The sequence below is a fragment of the Saccopteryx leptura genome, chromosome 1 (assembly GCF_036850995.1).
Source record: "Saccopteryx leptura isolate mSacLep1 chromosome 1, mSacLep1_pri_phased_curated, whole genome shotgun sequence".
Classification (NCBI taxonomy): domain Eukaryota; kingdom Metazoa; phylum Chordata; class Mammalia; order Chiroptera; family Emballonuridae; genus Saccopteryx; species Saccopteryx leptura.
Genome location: NC_089503.1, coordinates 185892256 through 185915802, shown reverse-complemented (window position 1 = coordinate 185915802; position 23547 = coordinate 185892256). Strand labels below are relative to the sequence as shown.

General features: G+C 45.1%; 1 protein-coding gene across 1 annotated transcript in view; it reads right to left on the bottom strand.

Moving 5' to 3' along the window:
- DISC1 (DISC1 scaffold protein) overlaps positions 1–22535 on the bottom strand; it is a 440648-nt gene extending 418113 nt beyond the window's left edge. Inside the window, 3 exon segments of the mRNA XM_066360151.1 lie at positions 14941–15674; positions 15677–15798; positions 22441–22535. Of these exon segments, the coding sequence (XP_066216248.1) occupies positions 14941–15674; positions 15677–15798; positions 22441–22535 (951 nt within the window).
- Between the last annotated feature and the right edge of the window lie 1012 nt (positions 22536–23547).

Here is a 23547-nt window from a genome sequence, read left to right as displayed (position 1 = left end):
AAAAAGTGTGATTTGAGCATAAAATCCACAGTTAAAATGTTACTTAAAACAAAAACATCACACTGTACCCTTATCTACACGAAAAATGCATAATAAAAAGGATAGCAAATTCCCTGACCTGATCAAATAGTCTGTTTTAAAAAATCAGATTAAAATTATGAAGGTGAACACACCACACTGGAAGTGAAACCAGGAAAAGCAACATGAACTTCAGCTCAGCAGGCTGTTCTGCAGGCTGGGGAAGGGTGACAGGAAGGACTTCACAATCCCTGGCGGGAAGTCTTAAGGCTCACAGACCTTCCATTAGAGAAAAGGGAATTACCTCATTTAACCCACTATAGATTCAACAATCCATCATTTGTCAGAGAATCACCAATAATTAACTTGTAATTATCTTTCTTCTCAACCAGGAGGCCCAGGGATATTTTTGGAAATGAATTATTGGCCAATAAATGAATGGGTTGGAGCTGGTTCCCATCCTTTGCCTGGCATACACCTGCATTTCCTTCAATACCTAGCTCAGGTGTCAGCCCCTCCAGCCTGTGGTAAATATCCTTCCTCTTTACTGCCACTGTGTCCTGTACTTGCTTCTATTCATATGCTCTGTGTAACAAATATTTACTGAGTGCCTCCTAAGTGTCAGGCACTGTTTGAGGTGCTGAAATATAGCCCAAAATTCTTAGCCCTCAAGACTTCCATTATTTGAAGGAAGATAAAAATAAAGATAATTAGGAGGTGTTATGGAGCCTTAAAAAGTGATTCGTGCTAGCCTGACCAGGTAGTGGCACAGTGGATAGGGCTTTGACCTGGGACACTGAGGACCCAGGTTCAAAACCCTGAGGTCACCAACTTGAGTGTAGGCTCATCTGGCTTGAGCATGGGATCATAGACATGACCCCATTGTCTCTGGCTTGAGCCCAAGATCACTGGCTTGAGCAAGGGGTCACTGGCTCAGCTGAAGCCCCCCAGTCAAGGCACATATGAGAAAGCAATCACAACTAAAATGCAGCAAGTATGAATTGATGCTTTTCATCTCTCTCCCTTCCTGTCTGTCTGTCTGTCTCTCTCTCTCTCTCGAAAAAGAGAAAAAAAGTGATTTGTACTATAAAAGAAGAAAAAAGTAGACCCAAGTAAGGGGATCAAGAATACTGGTAGCCAGTGGGGCTATGGTTTTAAATAAGGTGTCATTGAGAAGGTGACATCTGAGCAAAGATTTAAAAGCAGTAAGGAAGTAACCCGAGGATCTCTGGGAGAAAAACATTCCAACAGAGAGAAAAACCAGAGCAAAGGCAGCGGGCAGAGTGATCCTGGCATTGCAAATTACAGCTCAAGGGCCCCTGTGTCCCAGGAGGAGTGATTAAAGGGGCAGTTGTGAGAGGGGAGGTCAGAGGGGTGAGAAATGCATTATGAAGAGACATGAAGACCCTTTAAAATTTCTGATTTCACTCGGAGGGTCACAGGAGCTGTTGGGCACAAGGGGGCCAGAGAGCATATGCTCTGATTATTGTTTGAAAAACAGCCTTCTGACTGCAGTGGGCAAGGGCAGAGGGAGGGGGAAGAGACTGAGGAAATGACCCAGGAAGGACATGGCGGTAGCGTGGATCATGGCAGGGGCAAGGAAGATGGTGAGAGGTGATCTGTTTCTGTATATATTCAAAGATGGCTAGTTGGAGATAAAACCAATAGGATCTGCTAAGAGATCACCAGTGGGAGTGAAAGAGAGTCAAGGTGATGCCAGGTTTTTGGTCTGAGCCACTGGAAGAATGGAGTTGAAAGAGATTATCTTGGTACTTATCACGTGGTACTACAGCTCCCATTTCCATTTTAACTCGATTTGTGTCGTGTAGTTTTATTTTGTCTGCACGCTCCATTCACCCGAGCATCTGGAGGGTGAGAATACTCTGTGTGTGTGTAGAAATGGCAACACTCACTGCAATTTGGTTCTCTGCTGCCCTGGACACACGGGGGGGGGGGGGGGGTTGTACCTCCTTCCCCAGTCTGGTATAGTTAATGAGCGTGAGTGGAAAGGACAAAGGTCACCTCTGCATCAAAGCATTTAACTGCTCTTGTAGGGTCCCTCAGTGTTCTCTGCCTTGACTCAGTGATTGAGGGGCCCTATGACCAGAGTGTGCAGCCTGGGGTCCTGAGTGACTCGATGGAGCATAGCCCCCAATTGCCTCAGTGGAACATGCAGCATAAGCAAGAAGCATGATTTTGTGATGCTAAGCCTCTGATACTGTGTTGCTGTTACTAACCCATTCTAACTAACACAATCTTCAAAGCCAGGCACAATGGAGCTGCGCCAGTAGTCCTCAGCAAATGCTTTCTGAATGAACAAAGAAATGAATGAGCTCGTTAACCCCTTTATCCTTGAAGTGAACATGACAAGTGTAAATTTTACCAGTAGCTTAGCCCTAGATACTAGTGATAGAGGAAAGGCTGCATTATCATCACCAATCCAAATGAAGGCCTCATTAAACATGCACTAGAGTGGGTGCAGAAGAACCACAGGAAAGAAGGTCAGAGAAAACTTCATTGCAGCCACTGCCGACCTCACCTTCCCCCTCTCATCCAGCCATCCCTGTAGGACCCTGAACGGAGGCCCTGGGATATGTGGGAAAGTCCGCTGTGGAAGCACAGTGACTAATGGGCATGGTTTACCCAGTGGCACAGCCCACATAAGCAGGCGGTTCATCTCCTTTTCCTCCAACTGCCACAACCAGAGGTGTGCAGGGCTCTGCCCACTTCCCTACTCTGCACATCCAGTTACTATTTCCTCTTATTGCCTTTTTACAGCCCTTCCCAATGTCCCTGAGTGGCCATTTTTCAACAGCATTAAATACACATACAGTCAATTCTCGCTCATGGTAGTCATGCTCTACAAAGTCACCGTGAACCCTTGGGTAGCAAGTACTGAACCATTCTTCCAGCAGACGGAAACGCAGGGTTAGGCTCCTGGGAGCCTCTAGTCACAACACTCTTGTCAACTGATCAATATATGACTGTGTTTTATGTATGTTTTAGTTTAAAGATGTTTATTGAATATATATACGTAGCTGACTCATTGGCCATGGCCAGGTAGCTCAGGTGGTTAAAGCACTGTCCTCGATCAGGGACAGACAAGAATCAACCATGAATGCATGAATAAGTGGAACAACAAGTTGATGTTTCTCTTTTTCTCTATCTCTCTCTCTTCCCATCCCCTTCCCCATCTCTGTCTCTTTTCCTTCTTCTTTCTCTAAAAATCAATTTTAAAATAAAGCTGATTCATTAACACTGAACTCATGGCTAATAGCACGGCAGCTCACACCTGGGCCAAGCTTTCGTTTCTCCAGAGGGAACATCGCAGCTGTTTTGCACTTAGGAGCACAGACAGCACAGCAGCCCTGCACTTGGGGACCATTTTAAGCAGTGAAATCACCAACAAAACATACACAAAAAAATTTTTAAACGTGGTACTAAACAGACCACAAAAAGGACACTTGTTTACAGGAGAGCTGGATCCAGCAGGCAGAACATCACCTTGTACAACCTCTGCCAGGAACATACAAAATTTTAGCCCTTCTGCGCATGTTCACAAATGACCAGAAAAACATTTCGAGCACTAACTTCGGGGTCACAAATAAATTTTATCAAGGAAGCAAATGCACAAATATAGAAACCATGAATACTAAGGATCAACTATTTTAAAAGAAGTCAAAACTCAAATCCCTGAGATTTGCATTTTTACTTAAGGAGAAAGGAGAGGGAGTTAAGTAATAACCTAATATCCTAAGGAACCAGAATATAATATCGAAAGTGCTCCAAAACACTACAATCCCAATTTTTCAAAGGATCTTTTTCAAGTCTTTAGCCAACCCCTCCCCCAATCTTGAAGGCCTCCCCATAGCCCCAGTAGGCAAACTGGGTCCTCTGTGCAGATCAAATAGAAAAAGCAGGGCTTCCCCAAGCAACCCTTCACTATGGGCAACTCAGCTATTGGGGCCTCTTGCTCCTGTAAGGTCTACACTCTGGACAGAGTTCCTTCCATCACCCTTACCACACTAAATAAACTTAATTCCTCCTCCAAACAACAGACATCAAATAACTGAAAACGGTATCACGTTTGCCCTTGTCCAGGTATTAGAATATCACAAAGATACTTAAACTACAGATAAATTGCATCCCAATTTTATCATTTGACATTCTGAGTCTGCGTGTGCACTGGTGTGCAGCCTTTTGGGACCTTACCTGATGGGACCTGATGCTATCTCCAGGTAAAGAGTGTCAGAATTGAATTAAATCATAAGACACTCAGCCGGTGTCAGAGAATTGTTGTGATGAGGAAACAGCCTCCCTCCCATGTTACAACTGTGACCAGACGCTTTTAGTGCCTTTGTCCTTTGTGTGCCTGCCTCTCGGATTCTCTTCTTACGCCCTAGAGTAGATAGTCAAGCAAAAAAAAAAATCTGGAAGAGACAAGATGGCGCTGGAGTAGGCGGACGTACCAGCATCTACCTCCCAGAACCAAAGTGGATTAAAAACTAATTTTATGAACTATCAGCTGGAAAAACCAACTTTGGACTAAACTAAAAGGACTCTTCAACCAAGGAATGCTGAAGAAGCCACACAGAGACTGGTAGGAAAAGCGGAAACGCGGAGAGGGCTGCCCAGCTCCTCGGAGCTAACGGCAGCAGGGAGAGGCTTGCGTGGCGGGAAGGGAGTTTAGCAGAGGGGAAAGGGTCCTGAGCCCCAGGAACAAAGCCCTAGCCTGTGGCCCCAGAGCCCAGAAGAAGCGTAAGGACAGTATTTAGCTGGAAACAAGTCAGGATACTATTTGAGAGAGAGTCTGATTTCTCAGACCCAGGATCCTTCTTAAAGGGACCGCGCAGAACATCTCTCTCACAAACACTAACCCGGGGCTCCTGGGGACGGAAGGAGAGGGGAGAGAACCACAGTAACAGGAAGAGAGTGCAATCTAGGAGGCATAGGGAGAAACATTTTGGGAGATAGCCACCCTAACCCCTGGGATGAGTCACTCCCCAAAGCTGAAGTGAAGATTTCCCCCGGAAACAGCAATACCAGCAAAGGGAAGCAGGAGAGCAGCCAAACAAGCTCCCCTGCAGCATTCAGAGCAGAGTAGCATAGAAGGAGGGAGCTTTCGGGTCTACTGTAGTGAGTCTTAGGGTCCGAGCTGCAATGCCACCACCCACGCGGCTGAGGGCGCACCTGAGAGCAGGCGGCAGCGGGAGACAAAAGCACGGTTCTGCTGGCAGGGTTGGAAGCCGGCTGGCCACCAGTGGGCTCAGGTGTGAGCTCAATCTTGCCCAGCTAGGGAGAAGGGGGCGTGCAAAAGCGGCCAAGCTCAGCTGCCAGCAGCCTGTAATCCAGCCTCCGGGAGAAGGGCGGGAAACCTAGAAAGGGTAGAAACCAGCCCCGGAGCAAAGGTAGAGGAGCACAGCCCTGCCCCGCCCGTGCAACCCAGGCTTGCGGTCTGACTTGGTAGCCGGCTCCTCCCGCGGGGGTGGAGCCAAAAACCCAGAAGAAGCGGAGTTCCGCTACGGAGCTGAGCTTGGGCACGCAGCCTTGCCTGGTGGTAGAGCCAAGACTAGCAGCTGTTCCTTGAGTGGGATCATTGTGCAAAGGCAGGGCGAAAGCTCAGAAACAGGCGGAGACCCGCAGCTGAACAAAGGTGCTCGCCAGTGCCCTCAGGAACAAGCATAACGTCACACACGGGGGCGGGGCAAAGGCCAAGGCCACCAACCCTTGCGCACCCAAGCACGTGATCACAGCCACTCCCGTGAAGAGAAAATGCGGAGGCAGAGAAATACAACACAAATAAACCAAGAGAAATCCCCAGAAAAGGACCTAAGTGAATCAGATATAACCAAATTACCAGATGCAGAGTTTAAAATAACGATTGTTAGGATGCTCAAAGATATTAGAACCACCATAGATGGCCATTACGAAAACCTAAATAAAGAGATAACAAATATAAAAAAGGACATTGAAATAATAAAAAAGAATCAGACAGAAATGACAAATACAATATCTGAAATAAAGAATACAATGGAAGGAATTAAAAGCAGGATGGATGAAGCAGAGAATCGAATCAGTGAGTTAGAGGACACAATAAATAAAGCCATGGAAGCAGAGCAGAAAAAAGAAAAGAGACTCAAAAAGTCTGAGGAAACTCTAAGAGAGCTCTGTGACAACATGAAGAGAAATAACATCCGCATCATAGGGGTTCCTGAAGAAGAAGAGAAAGGGATAGAGACTTTGTTCAAACATATTATAGCGGAAAACTTCCCCCAATTAAGGCAGGAAAACATTTCACATGTTCAGGAAGCACAGAGAACTCCATTAAGGAGAAACCCAAAGAAACTAACACCAAGACACATCATAATTAAATTACCAAAGCTAAATGATAAAGAGAAAATATTAAAAGCTGCTAGAGAAAAAAAGACTATCACCTACAAAGGAGCCCCCATAAGGATGACTTCTGACTTCTCAACAGAAACACTTGAGGCCAGAAGGGAATGGCAAGAAATATTCAAAGTAATGCAGAACAAGAACCTACAACCAAGACTACTTTATCCAGCAAGGCTATCATTTAAAATTGAAGGAGAAATAAAAAGCTTTACAGACAAAAAAAAACTCAAGGATTTCACTGCAACCAAACCAAGGCTGCAAGAAATGCTAAGGGACCTGTTGTAAACAGATCAAAGGAAAAAAAGAATATAGCAAAAGAGAAAAACAGTATTAAAGAAAAAAAAATGGCAATAAACAATTACATATCAGTAATAACCTTAAATGTTAATGGATTAAATGATCCGATCAAGAGACATAGGGTAGCTGCATGGATAAGAAAACAGGACCCATGCATATGCTGTCTACAAGAGACACACCTTAAATCAAAAGATGCACACAGACTGAAGATAAAAGGATGGAAAAAAATATTTCATGCAAATGGAAATGAAAAAAAAGCTGGGGTAGCAATACTTATATCAGACAAAATGGACTTTAGAACAAAGACCATAGTTAGAGATAAAGAAGGTCACTACATAATGATAAAGGGAGCAATCCAAAAGGAAGATATAACCATTATAAATATCTACGCACCTAATACAGGAGCACCTAAATATATAAAGCAGACTTTGATAGACTTAAAGGGCGAGATCAACAGCAATACTATAATAGTAGGAGATTTCAATACCCCATTAGCATCATTAGATAGATCCTCAAGAAAGAAAATTAACAAAGAAACAGCAGACTTAAAGGACATACTAGATCAACTCGATTTAATAGATATCTTCAGAACCTTTCACCCTAAAACAGCAGAATATACATTCTTTTCAAGCGCTCATGGTACATTCTCTAGAATAGACCACATGTTAGGGCACAAAAGCGGGCTCAACAAATTTAAGAAGATTGAAATCATATCGAGCACTTTCTCTGATCACAATGGCATTAAACTAGAAATCAACCACAATAGAAAAATTGAAAAACATTCAAACACTTGGAAACTAAATAGTACGTTATTAAACAACGAATGGGTTAACATGGACATCAAAGAAGAAATTAAAAAATTCCTAGAAACAAACGATAATGAGCATACATCAACTCAAAATTTATGGGACACAGCAAAAGCAGTCCTGAGAGGGAAGTTTATAGCATTACAGGCATACCTCAAGAAGCTAGAAAAAGCTCAAATAAACAACTTAACCCTGCATCTAAAAGAACTAGAAAAAGAACAGCAAGTAAAGCCCAGAGCTAGTAGAAGGAAGGAAATAATAAAGATCAGAGCAGAAATAAATGACATAGAGGCTAAAGAAACAATACAGAGGATCAATGAAACCAGGAGCTGGTTCTTTGAAAAGGTAAACAAGATTGATGAACCTTTAACAAGACTCACCAAGAAAAAAAGAGAGAGGACTCAAATAAATAAAATTAGAAACGAGAGTGGAGAAATAACAACTGACACAACAGAAATACAAAATATTGTAAGAAAATACTATGAAGAACTGTACGCCAAAAAACTAGACAACCTAGATGAAATGGACAAATTCCTTGAATCATATAATCTTCGAAAAATCAATCTGGAAGAATCAGAAAACCTAAACAGACCAATTACAACAAATGAGATCAAAACAGTAATCAAAAAACTCCCAAAAAAGAAAAGTCCTGGGCCTGATGGCTTCACAAGTGAATTCTACCAAATATTCAAAGAAGAACTAACTCCTATCCTTCTCAAACTATTTCAAAAAATTCAAGAAGAAGGAAGACTTCCAAACTCCTTTTATGAGGCGAGCATAATTCTGATTCCAAAACCAGGCAAAGACAACACAAAGAAAGAAAATTATAGGCCAATATCCCTGATGAACTTAGATGCAAAAATCCTCAATAAAATATTAGCAAACCAGATCCAGCAATATATGGAAAAAATCATACACCATGATCAAGTAGGATTTATTCTTGGGAGGCAAGGCTGGTACAACATTCGCAAATCAATCAACGTGATTCATCACATAAACAAAAGAAAGGAGAAAAACCACATGATAATTTCAATAGATGCAGAAAAAGCATTTGATAAAGTCCAGCACCCATTCATGATCAAAACTCTCAGCAAAGTGGGAATACAGGGAACATACCTCAACATGATAAAGGCCATCTATGACAAACCCACAGCCAACATCATACTCAATGGGCAAAAATTAAAAGCAATCCCCTTAAGATCAGGAACAAGGCAGGGGTGCCCCCTTTCACCACTCTTATTCAACATAGTTCTGGAAGTCCTCGCCACAGCAATCAGACAAGAAAAAGAAATAAAAGGCATCCAAATTGGAAAAGAAGAAGTAAAACTATCATTATTTGCAGATGACATGATATTGTATATAGAAAACCCTAAAGTCTCAGTCAAAAAACTACTAGACCTGATAAAAGAATTTGGCAAGGTGGCAGGATATAAAATCAATACTCAGAAATCAGAGGCATTTTTATACACTAATAATGAACTGTCAGAAAGAGAAATCAGGGAATCAATCCCCTTTACCAATGCAACCAAAAAAATAAAGTACCTAGGAATAAATCTAACCAAGGAGATTAAAGACTTGTACTCAGAAAATTATAAAACATTGATAAAAGAAATCAGGGAAGATATGAATAAGTGGAGGCATATACCGTGCTCATGGTTAGGAAGAATAAACATCATTAAAATGTCTATATTACCCAAAGCAATTTATAAATTCAATGCAATACCAATGAAAATACCAATGACTTACTTCAAAGACATAGAACACATATTCCAAAAATTTATATGGAACCAAAAAAGAACACGAATAGCCTCAGCAATCCTGAAAAGGAAGAAAAAAGCGGGAGGTATCACACTTCCAGGTATCAAGTTATATTATAAGGCCATTGTACTCAAAACAGCATGGTACTGTCATAAGAACAGGCATATAGATCAATGGAACAGAACAGAGAACTCAGAAATAAACCCACAGCTCTATGGACAACTGATATTTGACAAAGGAGGTAAGACAATACAATGGAGTAAAGACAGCCTCTTCAACAAATGGTGTTGGGAAAACTGGACAGCTACCTGCAAAAAAATGAAACTAGACCACCAACTTACACCACTCACAAAAATAAACTCAAAATGGATAAAAGACTTGAATGTAAGCCGTGAAACCATAAGCATCTTAGAAGAAAACATAGGCAGTAAGCTCTCTGACATCTCTCGCAGCAATATATTTGCTGATTTGTCTCCACAGGCAAGTGAAATAAAAGACAGGATAAACAACTGGGACTTTATCAAACTAAAAAGCTTCTGCACAGCTAAAGACAATAAGAACAGAATAAAAAGACAAACTACACAATGGGAGAATATATTTGACATAGCGTCTGATAAGGGGTTAATAACCAAAATTTATAAAGAACTTGTAAAACTTAATACCAGGAAGACAAACAATCCAATCCAAAAATGGGCAAAAGAAATGAATAGACACTTCTCCAAAGAGGACACACAGATGGCCAATAGGCATATGAAAAAATGTTCAACATCACTAATGATTAGAGAAATGCAAATTAAAACCACAATGAGATATCACCTCACACCAGTCAGAATGGCGCTCATCAACAAAACAACACAGAATAAGTGCTGGCGAGGATGTGGAGAAAAGGGAACCCTCCTGCACTGCTGGTGGGAATGCAGACTGGTGCAGCCACTGTGGAAAACAGTATGGAGATTCCTCAAGAAATTAAAAATCAAACTGCCTTTTGACCCAGCTATACCACTGTTAGGAATATACCCCAAGAACACCATAGCACTGTTTGAAAAGAAGAAATGCACCCCCATGTTTATGGCAGCATTGTTCACAATAGCAAAGATTTGGAAACAGCCCAAGTGTCCATCAGAGGACGAGTGGATTAAAAAGCTTTGGTATATATATACTATGGAATACTACTCAGCCATAAGAAATGATGACATAGGATCTTTTACAACAACATGGATGGGCCTTGATAACATTATACTGAGTGAAAGAAGTAAATCAGAAAAAACTAAGAACTATACGTTTCCATACATAGGTGGGACATAAAGATGAGACTCAGAGACATGAACAACAGTGTTGGGGTTACAGGGTGGGGGGAGGAGAGGGAGGGGGTTGGGGGAGGGGAGGGGCACAAAGATCATGGCTTTTCAGCATTTGCCATATTCCCCCCTTAATCTATAGACAGACAGCAAATATTTACATATGGTGTTCCCACTATAAAGACTGCTGTCTTAGGGACAAAAGCTGATAAACTATCTCAGCAGTTCCTCCTTCTTCAAAGACTTATATGTCAACATAGAGCTCCATGTTTCATAGGACATACTCAAGCTCACTCTATGCTCCCTGGAGCTTAAGCACAAGGGAATGCCCCCCACCTTTTTCTTTTTTTCTTTTTTTTTTTTTTTTTTTTTTTGAGTATTTTTTCTTTTATTTATTTATTTTTTGTATATTTCTGAGGATGGGGATGGGGAGGCAGTCAGACAGACTCCTGCATGCGCCTGACTGGGATCCACCTGGCATGCCTACTGGGGGGGAATGCTCTGCCCATCTGGGGTGTTGCTCTGTTAGGACCGGAGTCATTCTGGTGACTGGGGCGGGGGTCATGGGGCCATCCTTAGTGCCCAGGGTGGATTTGCTCCAGTGGAGCCTTGGCTGTGGGCAGGAGGAGAGAGATGAAGAGGAAGGAGAGGGGGAGGAGTGGAGAGGTAGATGGGCGCTTCTCCTGTGTGCTCTGGCCAGGAATCGAACCCGGGAATCCTGCACACCAGGCCAATGACTCCGACGGGTCTACCATATCATGCTTTTTACTTAAAAAAAAAAAATTTACATTTCTTTTGAACAGGAGACACCAAATATTTTTTGCCTGCAAACTACTACCTTCTTTATTAGATCTAGCTAATAACACTGTTCTGTCTTTTTTCCAAATAGCTCCAGATATATGGAAAAGATTTATATAGGCAGATGGGGATCCTCAAACCCCTCAGCGAGATCTTCTGAGAATGGCTTTTAAGATACCTAGAGGCAGAAAAAGCCCAATAGAGATCAGGGGAACTACCAGCTTTTAGGATACACCCTTAAAGGCTCCAACACCCCAAAGGGGTCTCATAGGATGCCATCTGGGTCCTGCTTCAATAGTGGAAAGGAAGGTCATTGAGCTAAAGCCTGCCAGGCTTACACGCCTCTGCTGTGAGGAAACAGGGACACTGGAAGGTAGGCTTCCCCCTCGCTCCTCTAAGGGAGGGTTCAGTCTCTTCCAGCCCTGCTCCAGCCACCTATGACCTAACCTTGCCCAGAAAGCTGGGGTTTGCCACTGAAGGCTGAAAGTGCCCAGGGCCATGGGCCCCATCTACGATACTGTGGACGAGCCTAGGGTATTTCTTCCAAGAAGCAGGTAAACTGATCTCATTCACACAAGGGCCACTTAACTATATTTTGCCTGAATAGTCAGGTTTTTTATTCTTCCCTCAAAGATCTCTGTTGTGGGTGTTGATAGTCCTATTTTCTGCTGCTTTGCTTAATATATAGTGTTTCCTTTATCCCTCCTACCTCAATGCCCCACTCATATTTCAGGATGGGACCTACTCCTAATTTAGAGCTCTCTTTCCTCCTTTTGCCAACTTGTACTATGAATTTACCTTTGCCACCCAGCTTAGTGTATCCCAAGGTTCTCTTTACCAGGCCACAGTCACAGAGCTCCAGGGAAAAGCAACCAGGTCTCATCTCTCCAGGCAGAGGAGAACAGAAGCTCCATATCCACGCATGCTGCAAATGGCTTTTTCCAGTCTACCTGAATCATTACCAGCTAGAAGCAGCGGTCATTGGGACTTGGACATGAGCTGCAAAGTATAGAATGGTGACAACAATTCCAGTGCCATGCGGACTTTTCCTGTGGGGAACTTTCCTGGACTCCTGCTCCCTGTGACAGCTCCTAACAGACTGAACTGTGGTTGGGTTGCATTTTTCAGGGATTTGGCATGGGGATGGGGCCATCTTGGACTTGGGGAACATGTTTAGGACACTACTCTTTTAGGGATTCTTGCTGTATGGGCCAAGTGTTTGCTTAAAGGCTTTTAATCACTGTAAAAAAAAAATAGAGGACTGGATGAAGAAGATGGGGCACATATACACCATGGTATATTATTCAGCTAGGAGAAATGGTGACATCGGATCACTTATAGCGGAATGGTGGACTCTTGGTAGCATTGTGCGGGGTAAAATAAGCGAATCAGAAAAAAACAGGAACTGCAGGATTCCATACATTGGGGGGACATAAAAGCAAGACTAGGAGGCATGGACAGGAGTGTGGTGGCTATGGGGGGTGGGGGGAGGGAAGGAGGGAGAGGGGGAGGGGGAGGGGTACAGAGAGAACTGGATGGAGGGTGGCGGAGGATGATCTCTTTTCGGGTGATGGGTATGCAACAGAACTAAATGACAAGATAACCTGGAAATGTTTTCATTGAATGTATGTACCCTGATTTATTGATGTCACTCCATTAAAATAAAAATTTATTTAAAAAAAAAAAAAAAAAAAAAAATCTGTCAATTATCCAGATTAGTTACTTCACTGGTACCTGCGGAGCACCAGGAAATATACTAGGCAACAAACATCCAATAATGTCTAAGAGAAGTGACCTATAATTATGGAGCTCTGGTCAAGTGCAGAAATTGGACCCACGAACCAATTATTATTGGCTTTGGTGAGTGCTATCATGGGCGTGTCAGAAGTGTTTTGGGAACAAAATGGAAGGAGGGATTCAATTGGTCTGGCGGGGGAGGAAATGTCTCACAAGGAAGTGGCTTTGGAGCCACACCAGAAGGGATAAATGGGAGCTTGGCAGGTGGGAAAGTGCAGGAAGGAAATTCCAGGCAAAGGGAAAACTGTGAGCAAAGGCCTGAGGAACAGCTGTCCCTGGGATCTTCAGGAACAGGAAGCAGCACCAGATGGCTGTGCACAGGAAGAAGGCACCGGGGCCAGCTGGGAAAGTAGATGATCAAGATAAACAACTTGGATACTATCCCAAGGAGCAATGAGCCACCAAAGGTTTTAAGCCAAGGAATCACACTATCGCACCTCTCTCTGGGAAGATAACTCCACTGCATACACAGAGGATGACCTGGAGAAAGGTACATATGTCAAGAATCTCTTGCAAACCCAGGTGAAAGATAGAAGGACGTGCACCAGGGCCGGAGCCGGGGCACAGCCATGGGAGATAGGTTGGCTAAAGAATGATGAGGGCTTGGAGATGGACACAAGTGGGGAGGGTTGAAGATAGCTGCAGTTTCTCTAAGGAGCTGGAGGGATGGATTCCATTACTTCAAATCAACAAATATTTACAGGTTTGGTGGGGAAAACAATGGAGTCTGGTTTAGACTTACCTAACTCAAGGATTCCACACATTACTTGGGGATAGAGACTTTCCCATCTGGCCTGGCTTTGCTGTCTCCCTGGGTTATAAATCAATGGCTGGGCTGAGGTTCCTGAGGGCCAGAACATCAGGCCATGTGTGAAGAATTGAAAGTAAATGAGATGCGATTGCTGGGAATAAATGTGACCTTCACAGTGTCAGATAACTCTACCAAGTGCCTGATGAGTCGCTGCCCTACTTCTCTGCTCACGTAGACGTATGTACACATGCACACATATACACACATGTATGCATACACAAAACACACCCAGAAGGAAAACACGGCCCCTCACTAGGATGAGCCACACAGCCGAGTGGGTCAGCCACAGAGCACCTCTGCCTAGGTTTCTCTGGGAACATCTGGGTGAAAACATCCTGGCTGCTGGCAGTTGGACTGGCTCTCAGAATGGGTGGACAGAACCAGTGGCGTTACACTATCATGATGCTCACACTCACAAGTATGCAGTCTATCCTAATTCCCAAAGCACTTACGTTCTCATCTGAGCCACAGAACAATCCTAGGCAGTGTTACCATCTTTAAAAAAGGAAGCCAAGGGCCTGAGAGGTTTAATGAACAGAAGCAAACTCTGTCAGGCAGTTCCCACTACAGGAGGATCACGCCCTACACGGGCATCACTGCTTTGTCCTTCTGGGCCCCCACAGCTGCCAGCCTGTCCCCTGCTCCCTGGCCCATTTCCTGTTTCAGAGCAGAGCTGGGCTGCATTAACCATGTGTCAGGAACAGCAGGGGAGCCCACAGCCCAACACAGAGCACATCTGAGCACTTACATGACACAGCAGATGAACCAAGACCAGCTTTGTGTTCAAACAGGAAGAAAAGAAACGAAAGTGCAAAGCGTGTGTCTGCAGCCCACCACCAAGGAGCTGCTGCAGCTTCTGGGGGGGAGTCGGTCAACCCCTGAACCTCTCATTTCCTACCCTCTGCCCAGATCTAATCTGAGCCTGTGACACTCACAAGGGCCCAGAGGCTGGGGAGACACTTACCTCCAGCAGCCTGTGGTTGCTGAGCTGACATTCCAACAGCAGGGGTTCGCACTTGCTAAGCACCAGGTCCCAGTGGAGAGCAGCTCCCTCAAACCCTGCAGGGTCCAGGGGGCAGGAGGAGGCAGCATCTGTGTCCAGTACAGGAAGCGGCTCATGCTCCAGCCCGAGGCTGCGCTCTGCGATCTGGGCAGAGTCTGCAGGGCCTTGAGCAGCCTTGACACTGAAGGGGGCAGAGAAAAGTCTAGGGTCCTCTCAGGGCCTGTCCAAGCCAGCAGGCTTAGCTTCCATGTCCTCGGCTTCTCGGGACGGTGGGCATCCTTCTGCCTCTCCGCGCTCACCGGCAGAGCTGAGCGAGAGCTGGATGAAGCTGAAGTTGGAGATGAAGGCCCCCTGCGAGATGGCAGGGGCTGAGCAGGCCTCGGGGCCACTCACCTCCTCTGGGGCCAGAGAGGCCCTTGTCCAGGTGCCCCTTGCTCCTTCACCACACGCAGCATCCCCGTGAGGGCCCGGGGCCTCCAAACTGTCCATGGCTGGAAGCTCCCCCCGACAGCCAGTGACCCCAGGGCCACACGACCTGGTCAACCTATTGAGCAGTTTGGTGCCAGCTCTGAACTGAGTCCCAAAGAACCCTGAGGTCCCTTTCACCGGGGTCAGCGCAATGCCTAGGTGGTCCACAGTGGTCAGAGCCGAGGCTGCCGTGCTCCTGAGAAGAGGACTCTCAACCAAGGGGCCTGGCCTCCAGGGTCCAGGCCACACCGTGCAGCCCTGGACTCAGAGTGGTGGGGATCCTCACCACACGGCCCTCCCTGGGCCTGGAAAGAAGTACCTGCAGCAGGGGAAAGGAATCTGATCTGGGCCCTGCTTCACTTCTCATGTAGCCAGGTTTTCATGCCAGCCTCCTCCTCTGAAAAGGCTCTGCAGGTGGCGAGCACTCCTGGCGGCCTGGGAAAAGAGAAAACAGAACAGCAAACACGCGTGTCTCATGGGCTCAGCAGGAACTGTGTTTGGAGGACATCCCTAGGTTTTGAGGTCATCTCTGGATGCATCTGAGATGCTGACTCGGGGCTCAGGGGTCACCCCAGTGCGAAAATTCTGATGACCCCTGGGAAGGGTTTGCTTGACCGCGTAGAAGCGGCACAGCGTCTCTGTTCCTCTGTTTAGCAGAGCAGCTGGCATTGCTGTGAATTGTGCCAACACATCAGCTTGCACACAGGAACCACAGCCTCAGCAGCTCCCCAAACCCTCCAGCATCTCGCCTGTTGGTGTTTCAGGCACATCAGCACTTACATCCCAGAGTCAGCCCAGAAAGCAAACTAATTGAAACTGAATGCCGGCATATTCCTCCAAGTGAGATCCAATCACCGATCCTAGCTACTCAGTGCACAATAGGTAAGCTTTCATTAGCTCAGTTGTCCATGTCTCTGCATGCCGGTGGACCATGGACAGCTGGCTGTGACATAATGTATGCCCATCAGTTCTTCCCAAACAGTGACAAAAGGAGGCCCTGATCGATGTGTTCCCCAAACCAGGGACAGTGTTCCCCTTCCGGCTATGCAACAGGAATAGAAACAATAGAAATTGCTGACACCTCACAGAAGCAGGACAGTATAGCAGTGGACAGCATAGACTCTGGCACCTTGTTGCCTGGTTCAAAACCCTGGCTGTGTCCTTGATGGCTGTGTGACCTTCCACAAGTTACTTAACCTCTCTGTGCCTCAGTTTGCTTATCAGTAAAATGGAGAGAGTAATGTTATCTCTCTCATAGGATGGTTGTGAGCATTAAATTAAATTACTATGTCAACAGCTGAGAACAGTGCCTGGCACATGTGATTAGTATGACAAAAGTTAGTTATTATTTTTACATTGCATAGCAACTTGTCACTCCTAATGTGTTTTTATCCACACTAATTACTTTTGTTCCCACCAAAAGTATACGAATCATCCAGACCAAGAAAATAACTTCCCTCTTATAGTTAAAGAAACTGAGGCTTAGAGAATATGACATTATGGAAACATCTTCAGGTGGCCTGGTGACCAGTGCCAAAGTCTCCTGAGTACACTGGCCCATATGGCGCTCTCCCCAGGGGCCCTCCTGCACCTCAAATCGAGTGAGACAGAAGGCATAAAGATAGGACCAACAGCACTAACTGCAGTGGTAGGCACACCACAGTCTGGGGCAAGAAGGGGAACAAAGCTTGGCTCCAGGCCCACATTGTGCTCTGACTCCCAGAATGCAGCTGGTCCCAAGATCTTTGTCATGGTAAACAGAGTGCTAGGCATGTAGGATCCCATTGGGTTACAGTGATGGCACAAAACAGTCTCTGTGGAATGGGTGTCATTGGTAATTCTTGGGGGAAAAAGCACCATGACCTATAGACCACCTGTTCCCTGATTTGAGTATCTGAGGACAACAGAGCCCAAGATGTGTTCACCCAGTGGCTTATTCTTGCCAGCTGGGCATGCCAACTGTAGGGACCGAGGAAGGGCTAAGGCCGCCCAGTGCACATAAAGTACTGAAAGCTTGCAGCGAAGGATGGAATGAAACAAGGACCATGAGGGGGCGGGAGAGGAAGTCAGAATAATGGAAGGGAGGAAGGCATTAACAATACAACCCCAGGAACTTGGTACCATTTTCATTTTATAAATGATGAAATTAAAGTTCAGAAGACTTAAATTTTCCCTGGAACTCCTGAGTCATAGTTTGCCAAATCATGTTTTGCTCATTACTGAACAATAAACCAGCACAATGGCCAGCATTGATGTTGCTCGGGCAGAGCGGCCACACAGAAGCTGGAGCTTTGCGCTGAGAGGGACAATGAGTGGGGGAGCGGCACAGTCCAGTGTGCATGTTTGAACAGGTCACACTGTGGAGGACAGACCAGATGGGAGAGAGGACACAGAACAGTCAGGAGGCACCAAACCAAGGGTGAAAGAGGGGAATCAGCCTATAGCACACACAGTCGTCGTCCTGGTGCTTCACAGAGCTGAGGTCACTTCTTAGAATTCTAAACACATCTCCCACCCTCTCCGTCTTTCCCAAGCAATACTTAGACATATAAATATTTGAGGGCCAAAAGAGTGATGTTCTCAATAATCTCTCTACAATCTGACCAGGTGGTGGCGCAATGGATAGAGCATCAACCTGGAATATGGAGGACTCAAGTTCAAAACCCCAAGGTTGCCAGCTTGAGCGTGGGATCATAGACATGACCTCAAGTTCGCTGGCTTGAGCAAGGCACTGGCTCAGCTGGAGCCCTCCAGCCAAGGCACATATGGGAAAGCAATCAATGAACATCTAAAGTGCCGCAACCTTGAGTTGATGCTTCTTGTTTCTCTCCCTTCTTGTCTCTTTCTTTCTCTATAAAAATAAAATAAAATAATCTCTCTACAAAAGAACCCCTTCCAAAGTCATCTTAGTTACCCAGATGCCTACATTTGTTAAACATTACTTAGTCTGAAATGTCATTCTTTTCACATGTCATCTTCCACTATCACACATATGTTCATTTAAAACTCCCCACACCCAACACAAGCCAGCATCACCTTCAACGACTTAAATGGCCTAAAATGGGAAGTCCAACAGGAAACCCATTTTCTTTTTGTTTTGTTTTTTGTTTTTCTTTATGTAAATCGTTTTTTATTTTTCAATTACCATTGACATAAAATATTATATTAGTTTCAGGTGTACATCCCAGCGATTAGGCATTATATAATTTACCAAGTGATCATCTCAATACATCCCATACCCATCGGACACCATATATAGTTATTACAATATTATTGACTATATTCTCTATGCTGCACTGTGTATCCCCGTGACTATTCTGTAACAATCAATATGTACATCTAAGCCCGTTCATCTTTTCCACCCATTTCCCCAGACCTCTCCCATCTGGCAACTGTCAAAATGTTCTCTGTATCTATGAGTCCGTTTCTGTTCTCCTTGTTCATTTATTTTGTTTTCTAGATTCAATCACTGATACATATGTTTTTGAAGGTTTTTTTGTATTTTTCTGAAGTTGGAAACGGGGAGGCAGTCAGACAGGCTCCCGCATGCGCCCGACCAGGATCCACCCGGCATGCCCACCAGGGGGCAATGCTCCGCCCACCAGGGGGTGATGCTCTGTTGCAACCAGAGCCATTCTAGCACCTGAGGCAGAGGCCATAGAGCCATCCTTCAGTGCCCAGGCCAACTTTGCTCCAATGGAGCCTTGGCTGCAGGAGGGGAAGAGAGAGACAGAGAGGAAGAAGAGGGGGAGAGGTGGAAAAACAGATGGGCGCTTCTCCTGTGTGCCCTGGCCGGGAATCGAACCCAGGACTCCTGCACGCCAGGCCGACGCTCTACCACTGAGTCAACTGGCCAGGGCCAATATATATGTATTAATTGCTATTTTAGTGTTCACGTTTTTTACCTTTTTTCTTCTTCTTCTTAATTAAAGACCCTTTAACATTTTATGTAGTACTCGTTTGATGGTGCTGAACTCCCTTACCTTTTTTTTTTGGTCTGGGAAGCTCTTTATATATCCATTGATTCTAAATGACAGCTTTGATGGGTAGAGTAATCTTGATTGAAGGGCCCTGATTTTCATCACTTTGAATATTTCTTGCCAATCCCTTCTGGCCTGCAAACTTTCTGTTGAGAAATAAGTCGACTGTCCTATGGGAGGTCTCTTGTAGATAATGAACTGCTTTTCTCTGGCTATTTTTAAGATTCTCTCTTTGTCTTTAACCTTTACATTTCAATTATGATATGCCTTGGTGTGGGCCTCTTTGGCTTCATCTTGTTTGGGACTGTCTGTGCTTCCTGGACTTGTATGCCTATTTTCTTCACCAGGTTAAGGAAGTTTTCTGGCATTATTTTTTCAACTAGATTTTCCATTTCTTGCTCTCTCTCTCTCTCTTCTCCTTCCAGCACCCTGTGATACAAATGTTGGTGCACTTAAAGTTGTCCCTTAAATCATCTTTATTGTTTTCAATTCTTTTTTCTTTTTGCTGTTCTAATTGGGTGTTTTTTGCTTCCTTATCTTCCAAATCGCTGATTTGATTCTTGGCTTCATCTATTCTACTACTGATTTCCTATACATTATTCTTCATTTCAGTTAGTGTATCCTTCATTTCTGACTAGTTCTTTTTTATGGTTTGTGTCCTCTTTTACATTGCTGAGGTTCTCATTGAGTTCACTGAGCATCCTTATAACCAGTGTTTTGAACTCTACATCTAGTGGACTGCTTGTCTCCTTTTTGTTTAGTTCTTTTTCTGGAGTTTGGTTCTTTTCCTTCATTTGGCACATGTTTCTTTGTCTCCTTATTTTGGCAGCCTCCCTGTGTTTGTATCTATGAATTAGGTAGAGCTGCTACGTCTCCTGGGCTTAGTAGAATGGCCTATGTAGTAGATGTTCTCTGAAGGTTCCAGTTGCACAGCCTCCCTGATCACCCAAGCTGGGTATGCCAGGTGCACCCCACCCCCCATGTAGGATGTGTACACCTTCATTTTGTAATTGAGCCTTGACTGCTGTCGGCACATCAGTGGGATGGATTTACCCCAGGCCAACTGATCAGCTGCAAGAACTGGCCACAACCATCAACCACCTGGAGGATCAGCAGTGCAGGGGCGTACCCCACAGAGCAGGATTTACTTCAGTGGGACTCTGGTGCCTAGTGAGCCCACCCCTTGAGTGTGTCACTGTGGAGGTGGTTGGGTGGTGCTTCAATATGGTATGAAGCTGTCCACTGGGTGCACTGGCTCTGGGCCTCCCGAGATGGGTAGGCCAAGGTCAGCCACTGCCTGTGTTCTTCCCAGGGCCACCTGGCATGAACAAAGCGATTTGAAGATGGCTGTTACTTGTGCTGGACTTGGAGGTGCCTAGGAGAGGCCAAGCTGTGATCCAAGGCCGGCTGCTGCTAATGCCAGACCTTGGGCCACTTAGCAAGAGGTACAGGGCATGTTAAGGCCAGATGCTACTTGTTTAAAAGATTTTAGGAAAGTCTGAAGGGTGAGCCAAGATAGGCCATTCATATGGAAAAGCCAATGGAAACAGCTTGGGTGGGCCTGCAAGTTAGATGGGAAAGGTCTCAGGGAATCACCAGGGTACACATTGTGAGCCAGGCTGATGGAGGCTCAAATATAGTGCCCATCTGCCGGCTCTGTAGTGAAGGGAGGCTCAGAAAATGAACAATGGCCTCCGTCAGCACTTCCGTTTGGCAGAAAGTTGCCCCATAGCTCTTGTCCTGATGCCAGACAATTCAGTACTTCCTTATAGGTCTCTGGTACCTTTTGAGCTGCTATCCCAACAACAGAATTCAGAGGGAGGGAGTCAGAGGAAGTCCATGTGTGAGCCCTTTAAGAGGAACTGCCTGGGACTCCAGCAGCCACCTGCTGGTTTTTATATCAGAAGTTATGGGGACTTCTCCTCCTGGCACTGGAACCCTGGGCTGAGTAGCCTGGTGTGGCGCTGAGACCCCCCCATTCCTCAGGGGTACCTCTACAGCTGAGCTATGCCTCCCAATTTTTATCCACCACACATGGATGTGGGACCAGCCCATTCCTTGTCTCCACTCCTTCTACCAGCATCGATGTGGTTTCCTCTTTAAATCTCTAGTTGTAGGACTTCCATTCAGGCAGTTCTGATTGACAGTTGTTCTGTGGTTTAGTTGCAATTTTAATGTCAGAAAGTCCATTTTCAGTAGCCCATCTATGAGCATGAAGGGGCATGGGGATGTGTGTGTACACACACACACCCGAGAGTAATAAAAATACAAATTAAGTATACACATATATGCAAAGACATTTATACAGAATGTGGATGTAAATACAGGGTGAGCAGAGGGGCATAAATACACAAGTGAAGCATCCTTCTCACCAAACAGACCAGTAAAGTCATTTGCCATAGAACCTCACTCTAGGCTTGCTGACATCTCATATTCACAAACTGACATTGTCCATCCCTTCAAAAGGCAGACTTTTTGCCTAGACTTGATATTAACTAGCTGCTCTTAGCAAGACCTAACATTTCCAGCAGATTCCAAGATGGCAGCGGAATAGACAGACATACAAACTGCCACCTCACAAGACCAAACTGGATTAAAAATTAATTTAAAAACAATGACCGTGAAAAACCAACTCTGGACTAAAAGAACAGGACTCGAAAACCAAGGAGCACCGAAGAAACACACCGAGCCTGGTAGGAAGTGCAGGGAAGTGGTGAGGGCTCCCCCACTCCCAGGAGAAAGGGGCAGCTGAGGGTCCAGAGGGATTCTCATTGTGGGGAGAGAGACCCTGAGAGGCGGGGGTCCTCAGTCCTAGGACGAGAGCCCGAGCATAGAAATCCAGAGACTGGAGGAGATGGCCTGAAGTGTTTAGTGGGGAGAAGAGCAGGATTTCTGTCTGTAGGAAACGGCTGGCAAAGAAGTTGCAGCCTTAAGGGGCCAGCACAGAAAATATCACTCACAGCCACTAGCCTGGGGCTCCAAGGGCAAGAAAGGCTGAGAGGACTGGTCTCACATGAGGAGACTGGGAAGATGAAGGCACAAGGACACAGACGGTGACAGGGAGAATAATACCTGAGCTGAGTCATTCTCCAGTGCTGAGGCAGCCATAGCTAGGGGAAGGGTTGCTCCCTCCATCCAGCACAAGCCTAGCATGGAACCAGCTGACCCACCTCTAAAAAGCTCTCCAGCTCCAATCAGCACAAAAGGCCATTCAGAAAGAGGAAGTAAAGGGGAGGGGCAGTGACTCCGGTTTCCAGGGAGACCTGAGCTACACCTCCCCCTTCTGATATGGAAAACATGCCCCACCCCCAGAGAATAACTGGGCAGACCACACCTTATTCTCAGAGGTCACACCCACAGCATTGCTGGACAGAGTTTCAATGGGGGCCAAAAAACAAGATATGCCCACTTCCCCCATCCTAAACACAGAAGCTCCCTGCTGAGCTCAGCAAACAAATAGCAGGGAAATTAAGACTTTTAAGTGGCTCAACTTATTAAGGAGAATTAAAATACAAGCAACCAGCAGAGGCTGAGAGATAAAGACCTGGAGGAGGAGCTGCGGTCCATAAAGCAACCTCAGACCCACAACCCTAATAAGCTTACAAACTGCACACAGAAAAAATGGTGAGACAGAAGAATGTAAACCATATGAATCAACAAGAGAAGTCCATAGAAAAAGAACTGATTGAGATGGAAGTAATCAAATTACCAGATGCATAGTATAAAATAATGATTATTAAGATGCTTAAAGATCTCAGAGCTACAATGGATGGACTTAATGAGCACCTAAATAAAGAAATTGCAAGCATCAGAAAGGACACTGAAATCATAAAAAAGAGTCAATCAGAAATGACAATTACAATATCAGAAATGAAGACTACACTAGAAGGAATCAACAGCAGACTGAATGAAGCAGAAGATCGAATCAGCAACTTAGACTCTAAGGCTGAGAGATAAAGACCTGGAGGAGGAGCTGCATTCCATAAAGCAACCTCAGACCCACAACCCTAATAAGCTTACAAACCACACACAGAAAAAATGGTGAGACAGAGGAATGTAAACCATATGAATCAACAAGAGAAGTCCATTGTCCTCTTAGAGGACAAGATAAATAAAAACA